An 8,308-nucleotide genomic window follows, 5' to 3' on the forward strand; every position below is an offset into this window, starting at 1 on the left:
TCAAACATATGAATTGCAAAAGGCAGTGCAGAAATAACATCACCTCATTACAGGATAAGGATGGTCACCTCACCTAGAGGGACAGGGACAAGCAGAGGTGTTTAATGCATTCTTTGTCTTCAACACAGATGACAGACCAAGGAGGTCTCAGCACCCTGAGCTGGAGGACCATGGCTGTGTGAATAATCAACACCCAGCTGACACTGAAATTGCGTGGGATCTGCTTCTCCAGCTGGATCCCTACAAATCCATGAGGCCTGATGGGATTCATCTGAGAATTCTCAAAAAGCTGGCTGATGTCATCACAAAGCCTCTCCTGGTTTTTAAGCAGTCTTGGGAGTCTGGAGAGGTCCCAGCTGACTGGAAGCTGGGTAAAGCTGTCACAGTTTTCAAGAAGGGCAAGACCCTGGAAACTACAGGCCTGTCAGTCTCACTTCAGTGCCCAGTAAAATAATGAAAAATATTATTCTGGGAGATAAACCTGGACGACAACACAGTCATCGGCCACAGACAGCACAGCATGCCAAAGTCCTGCTTGTTGAACCTGACTTCCTTCTCTAAAATGGTAATCCACCTAGTTGATCTAGGAAAGCCAACAGATATGATCTCATTGAACTTCAGCAAAATTTTGGTACTGTCTGTCACAGTACCCTCCAGACCAAATGTCCAGCACACAGTGGATTAACCATGCTCAGTGATGGGTGAGCAGCTGGCTCACAGGTCAGGCACAAAGGGTTACAGTGAATGGGGCGACATCAGGCTGGGGTCTGGTCACCAGTGGGGTTCTGCAGGGCTCCATCCTCGGCCCAGCTCTCTTCAACATCTTCATCAACCACTGGGATGCAGGATTCAAAGGGACACCAAGTTTGCCAAAGACACTAAATTGGGTGAAGCTGTTGACTCCCTCCAGAGCAGAGAGGCCCTGCAGAGAGACCTGGACAAATGAGAGGACTGGGCAACCACCAACTGCACGAAGTTTAACAGGGGCAAGTGCTGGATTCTGCACCTGGGATGGGGCAATCCTGGTTCTGTGTACAGACTGGGGAATGACTTGCTGGAAGGCAGAGCAGCAGAAAGGGACCTGGGGGTCCTGGTCACTGGCAATTTGAACATGAGTCAGCAGTGCCCTGGCAGCTGGGAGGGCCAAGCATGTCCTGGGGTGCATCAGGCACAGCAGCACCAGCCAGGCACGGGAGGGGATTGTCCTGATCTGCTCTGGCCTGGGGCAGCCTCACCTCAAGTGCTGGGGGCAGTTTTGGGTACCACAATATAAAAAAGGCATTAAGCTCTTAGAGAGCATCCAAAGGTGGGCCATGATAATAGGGGAAGCTGTACAAGGAGTGCCTGAGGTCACTTGGTTTGCTCAGCCTGGAGGAGACTGAAGGGAGACTTCATTGCAGTCTACAACTTCCTCACAAGGTCAAGCAGAGGGGCAGGTACTGACCTCCTCACTCTCATGACCAGTGCCAGGACTTGAGGACATGGCCTGAAGCTTAGTCAGGGGCAGGTAGGCTGGCTATCAGGAAAAGGTTTTTCACCCAGAGAAAAACCTTTCTCACCCATAGACCATGACAAAAGTTCAAGAAGCATTTGAACAATGTTCTCAGGCACATGGTGTGATTCTTGGTGCCCTGTGCAAGCCCAGAAGCCAGACTCAATGATCCTGACAGGTCTCTTACAACTCAGCATATTCTATGATTCTATGAATTATACCTTAATAAAACTCTAAACAAGCCGCTATTATTTTAGCATTAAAGCCTGAGATGAAATAAGTGCAGATCCAATACCGGTCAGATAATACATACACAGATTTACTCCTTGACAAGTAAAATACGGGTATATAGAGATAATCTTCAGTACTAGATGCCTGGAGAGCAAGGTGTCAGAAGCCCTACATAACCTTCAGAAAAATTTCAAAACCAAAAATAGTGCACGTTCCCAAAGATTCATCTTATCAAAAGTAATTTCTGTTGGTGACCCTTTTGAACATACATTTGATGGGTAATGAAATGTAACATCTTCTTGCTTTGTCACTTTCCTCAATGTTCCTACACAATTAAATACACTTCACAGGGATCACAGATCTGCACTTATTTGTATGCTGCAAGTTTTATTGCTAATGCAACCCGGTGACAGCCCTCTTTTTAATGTACATTAGTTGATGCAAAAAAATATACTCTCCCAGGTTAAATTCAAATTTTAAAATTTTCTAGTAGGAGCACCTGCACATTATGAAGATACACAATTCAAAGTAGATGAGATTTTTCATGTCATAACACAATTTAGTTGGTTTTCTTTTGTGATACTAATTAAAACTTACCATATTTGAAGTTTCACTCTTGTATCATTAAACATTATGGGCTTTACTTTAAAATCAATGCCTAGAAGAAAAAAGGAAAATCTGTAACATTTCTCATAGTAACATGGATTCTCTTTGAAGATGATTGTTTCTCAGCTCTAGTTATCATGCAATTTCAAACAGAAAGTGAAAAGGAACAATACCATAGAAAGAATAACTAGCCAACCACATAGACTCAAAATGGAAGCTTTAAAAGGAAATTATTCACTGCTGAGTGCCAATACATTGCACAAATACAATACAAAGCAATGCCAATACCAAGCAAAGAAAGGGCAGGTCAAAGCAAAGGTGAAGATACTCTGAAACTACAATTAAGTATTACCATGGATTAGCAAGGGACATGACAGCAGTTTCATGGCCTATGCCCAACAGTACATTGTGCAAATACACGGATGATTTTCAAGAGCATGGCAGCTATGAGTGGGAAGATAAAAATGCTTACAAAGCAGCTGTCACATGTGCAACAAAATTTTTCTGTCCTTACTTCCAAATCCCTAAAAAATATCCAGGTGCACATGAGCAGAAACAGGACTTGCCTGAACACATTAAGTGCAAAGACAAACATACATGGGATTTAATTTGAAATGAAGAGGACTGGCTCTACAGCCTAAATCAGATCCAGAAAGCTAAAAGCAAGCATTAACACTTAAAATCAATGCAGAATGTTGTCTTTACGTACACTACAGATCCTTCCTCAAAGGTATTTTCCTTATGATTTATAGTGTTTTCCTTTATTAGTACTCCAGATGTGTTAGATGATACCCAGATTTATGAGCTGTTGAAGTTCCAGTTCTAAAATTAGAATCTGCCAGCTATCAACTGCTATCTTAGAGTGACATATTTTTGCAGAGTAAAGCATTGTTTCCCCTATTACTTCATTGTCTGAAATACCATTTGATAATACCATTTGATACCATTTTGTCCCCCACTGAAAAACAATTAGGCTCTTTTTGTCAATTATAGTAAATTAAGTTGAGGTAACATTGTGACAGCCAACCATACTGTATGGGCAAATTTCCATAAGATCAAATTTGAGCTACTTAGAATGACAGTGCCTCTTCAGCAGTAATAATGTCATTTGAAGGAACCAAACAGATTGAAAAATCACAAAAATTTTAAGTTAATACCACTGAACTGATTTCTGTAAGAATATGCATGCCAAATTACTTTATCAAAGAAAAGCACCCACGGCAGCAAACCAAAAATGGAGAAGAAATGCTCCCTTCCTTTGTACTGACAGATGTATTGCGCACAAAATTTTGACAAGTACACTCTCACATGCATGCACTCACATGCACTTTCAATGCTATTACCATTTTTTTGTGTGTATGTGGTAAGGGAGTTGAGGTGGATTTTAAAAATTATTATGATAATCATGTCCTTCACTTGATGAATTTTCATTGAAGCTTCAATGAAAAGGAAAGATGAAATAATATAATTGGTATTGGTAATTAGTATTACACAAAGCTTCCTTGATGGAATTAATATTGTCAGAAGGAAATGTGATTTAAGTAAAATTTGCTCATGTAAGGTGAAATTCCAACGTGATGGAAAACATTTGCTCCTGAAATTCACACAGTTTTGTTTAATTATCTGTATAATTTTCTACAATTGATGTTCAAGCAGTTGAGAGGGACAGAGTATACACTGGGAGGCTGGAATTTCACTTAGAAATGGTGCATTGGGAGCACAGCAAAAAATTATATTCCAGACAAGGATTACCAGAACTATAGGGAAAAGTTCTTAGTTGATGTACATTTTAATAATAAATTGCTATAAGCTTTTAAAAAAAAATTGTAAAAAGGGAAGCAGAGTGCTGAATCAGACTAAAACTTAATCTAAATTAAAATCAGGCATATTGACTTCTTAAGTCAACTTCAAAATTTATTGACCTAAAAGGTCAATGAATGTTAGTGAAAAACAGAAGTCAATATGTTCTGCATGCATGAATTGTTCATGTCTTTATATGAAATTTCCAGCAAACTTAGCAAATTGGAAAGACAGAAAAGAAAAATGAGATACACAATGCCAAAGACAGCTCATGGATTTCAGGTGCTTTTAAGGCCTACCTGGTATACAACCTGATCAACATAACAAAGCAAGCATTGATTACAGCTCTTGAGATAAATGTTATTGGAATGCAACAGCATGTACTTGCTTCTTTTAAGCTGTCAAATAAAACCAAGAAGGAGGATGCTGGTTGCAAGCTCTAATTCTGGTTGTTATTTCCAACTTTTATAGCCATGAAAATTTATTTTCCTTATATTCCAAAGAGTAAATAATGCCCATATTATCACTGAGGCACCTTAAAGACAATTAAGTCTAAAAAGCATAAAAATAGTCAGCCACAGGGTAATTCAGCTATGAAATTCCCCTCTCTTCCCTCCCTTTGTCCATCTGCAGAAGTCCTCTTCAAAGAGATCTTTTGCAGCTGGCCTGGAAAATTACACACACTTTGCACCCAAACAGAGTTGGTGGGTTCCTGATAGAAAATGCTCAAAAACATATATCTATCCAAAGAAAATGCAAGTTTGAGCAGCTTAGCAGGACACAACAGTGAAAGCACGGACAGAGGGTGGTGAACGCCCCTGTGCAGGTTCTACCCAGCCCATGGCATATCATACAGCATCTTCAACTCCAGGAACTGGGAAACAGCTCCTAGCAGCTCCTGTGCCCAAACTGGGCAAGTGCCCAGTGAGATGTGGTGGGTTGAGTTTCCACTGTTACTCCTAACCAATATTTAACCCCTCCTAGTTGCTGGTGCATTACTTGCATCAGATTCTTTTCTGAACACGTCAAGCAATGCCTGAAGCAGAGAGGTGTCTGAGCAGTCACAAGTACTGATAATTCCTGGTTTGCTGAGAAAAGCAACTCATGGGATAAGATGGTTTGTTAGGAAAACAAGAGTGACAAAAATATCCAATTTTGCTAAAAAAAAATTAAGATGTGGATTGCTACTGATGTTTTTAACACAAGACACATTTACCTTCAATATGGTTCATTTTTGTTGATTACTTTATTCCCTTCTAAAATAAATATCAGGGAATCTACATAGACTTTTAAATCCTAATGTTGAAGTTGCACCACTTTCAACTATGACAGATTTGGGAGGACTCACAGCTCTGCAGAAATGTTTCTCACAGAAAACACATGTGCTGAAGGACCCCAGCAACCATAACACAGCAAAATAACCTCACAGCCTGTGAGATCACAGTTCTGTTCACTGGTATACAAGGAGGTTCTTCTGTTCATAAACCTCTATGAATTTATAAGCAATACTATTGTTTAAACAAAACCATTTATTCTTTATAATCTATTCATAATACAATGCATCCACCTTATGATGCATGCAAGTTTAATTAGAAAACTATAACTGCTGATAATTTTTCCAAACTATGTCATTGAAGAGGAGGAAGGGCACCTAGCCTTGAGTATTTAAGTGCTGCATTAAAATCTTTCAATGAAAATTTACAGTGGATGTATTTTTTGCATTTTCTCATAGAATACATAATTTTAGAAACTACCAGAGCCTACTACAAAATGCTTGTCTGGTTTTTTCCCCCCTGTAATAACACTAGGATCTCTCCTCGTAACACAAATCTGTGATTCTTGATGACATAGAAATGAGACTTTCAACAACCTTTTAACTTCTGTGCCTATGACCCTCTGCCACCAAGGAAGGGGATGGCACATGATTTTGCCAGGGAACTCAGGAAGTTGCAAGACTGCACAGTCAGGATAATCTTCCCTCTACTCAAATCACTGTTTCAACTGGACAAGTAAGGTGAAAAATCACCTGACAGCAGCTGAGCATTTAATAGGTTTTACAACAGAAAGGAATCATTTGACGGAGTTTGTATGAAACAGGCATCCAGATAAAACCAGTTATTTGTTCTGATGGTATCAACAGTGAGGAAGGAGACAGCACAAACTGAGAAAACACTATGTGTCTTCTTCCTTTCCAACACTAGGAGCCACAATCTCTAGGGCATCCTCTCCATTGCAGCTGTCTCAATGAAGAAGGAACCTTCCACTTCCAACATTACTCTTTCGGAAGACACCACTCATAATCCCATTTGTTTTCAAAGTCCAAGCTCTAAAACGCATAGTAAAATGGAATTAAATGTAACACAGTATTTCAGAAATAACTTTAAAAACACATTCAGGTAACAAATACCATGTTTGGATTATTCATTTATATTACAGATAAGCACTTTTTAAAAAAAGTTTTTACATATCTCAATAATAGGTGTCACTAATGAAACTAAAGAGATTAATCTTTGTCCATAAACTGTCACAAAAACTGTTATCTTCACTATTCCTTGAAATAGTTCAAGTCACAACTTGGGAAATATATACTTAATAGCATAGAAAAGTTCTTTGCGTCTGCAGTGGACTAAATCAGGTGTAAAAGAAATTATGTCTCAAAATACTAAATAACCTCATGGTCAGGAATCTCAATAGAAACCACATCAACAAAGCTGTTATTTATTTTTACAGCCATTCTTTGGGGTTTCTTGCTAAGCCTGGCAACAAGTTGCCCATTATTAGGATCAATTTCCTGACTTTACTGTTGTGTTCTTCCCTCTTTGTCTGTGCTGGTTTCAGAAACTGCTTTGTAAGAAAGGGCAAGAAAATAAAAAGTGGTTAAAGTTCAGCCATTCTTATGTGGGCAGGTCAAGTCATCTTGTGTACATTAAGTATTCCCTGGACTAACTACTGCCAGAGCTACTGTCTGGTATTTAATTCCACTATGCCAACTCCTTCCAGATTGAAAGATGTGTAAATGAACCATGCATATTCCAAATGCAGTAATACACAATCTCCTGGCATAATTTAGTTTTCTCTTCAAAATCAAATCAAATCAAATAAAAGAAACAGTATTCTTACACACTGTTCTTAAACTCTAAAAAAAATTAAAATTTCCCAATGAGGATGTGGGAAAATGTCCACAGCAAATCAAACCACTATGCCTACATAACACATGCTGGAGACAAGGATTTCAGCATGTGGACAGTCATCCTGCCATTCCCTATGGCACTGTGAGCCTGGCAGTGCCAAGGCAGGGGGGAGCTCCCCATCACCCATCAGCTGCAGCGTGCGGTACCAGTGCAGAACTGACTTGGTCTGGCAGGGTTAATGATTTCCATCATAGCAACAGCTCTGCTTTAATCATCATGCACACTGCTAACTACAGTAGAAGATATCCTTAAACTATTAAATTTAAAACCACAAAGTTAAAGCACTTTCTAGCCTGACGTATTGATTAACTGGGCTTTTTACTGACATCTGACAGCTCTCTGAGGTTGGTACCTGCAAGGAGGCTGTAGCCAGGTGGGGACGGGCCTCTTCTCTCAGGCTACAAGTGACAGAAGAAGAGAAATTAGCCTCAAGCTGTGCCAGGAAAGGTTTAGGTTGGACATTACAAACAATTTCTTCACAGAAAGTGTGAGTACACATTGGGATGGGCTGCCCAGGGAGGCGGTGGAGTCACCCTGGGGGTGTTTAACTCTGGTTGTTATTTCCAACTTTTCAGTGAAAGTTCTGTTTGACATGGCAGTTCGGTCACAGGTTGGACTCGATGATCTCAGAGGTCATTTCCAACCTAGCTGATCTGGGGTTCTGTACTGTTTTCTCTGCACCTGCACCGATGTACAGCAGCAGGGCCTCAGTGGGCAGTAAGACGGAACAAGTCTTCACAAGTTTACCCCAGGAGCAGGCTCCCAATGCCCAGACAAGCAGCAAGGACAGCGTAACAAGCCAGCTCTTTGCAGTGGCTCTGGAGCCAGCGTGACACAAGTCCTGACACCCCGGCAAAGGTTTAAACTGCTGGACGCGGCTGCAGACCCGCACGGCTCAGCAGAGGGAGGTTCGACATCTCCCAGCCCGGCAGAGCCGCGCTGAGAGCGCCGGTCCGGCCGTGTGCGAGCCGCGGGCACCGGGAGGGGG

General features: G+C 40.7%; 1 protein-coding gene across 1 annotated transcript in view; it reads right to left on the bottom strand.

Moving 5' to 3' along the window:
* LOC102042945 (ras-related protein Rab-10-like) overlaps nt 1-7,713 on the bottom strand; it is a 32,246-nt gene extending 24,533 nt beyond the window's left edge. Inside the window, exons 1-2 of the mRNA XM_031066561.1 lie at nt 7,673-7,713; nt 2,321-2,381 (exon numbers count right to left, since the gene is read on the bottom strand). Of these exons, the coding sequence (XP_030922421.1) occupies nt 2,321-2,355 (35 nt within the window). The 5' untranslated portion in view covers nt 2,356-2,381; nt 7,673-7,713. The remainder of the gene's footprint in view (nt 1-2,320; nt 2,382-7,672) is intronic.
* Between the last annotated feature and the right edge of the window lie 595 nt (nt 7,714-8,308).

The sequence above is a fragment of the Geospiza fortis genome, unplaced genomic scaffold (genome assembly GCF_000277835.1).
Source record: "Geospiza fortis unplaced genomic scaffold, GeoFor_1.0 scaffold53, whole genome shotgun sequence".
NCBI classification, from domain to species: Eukaryota; Metazoa; Chordata; class Aves; order Passeriformes; family Thraupidae; genus Geospiza; species Geospiza fortis.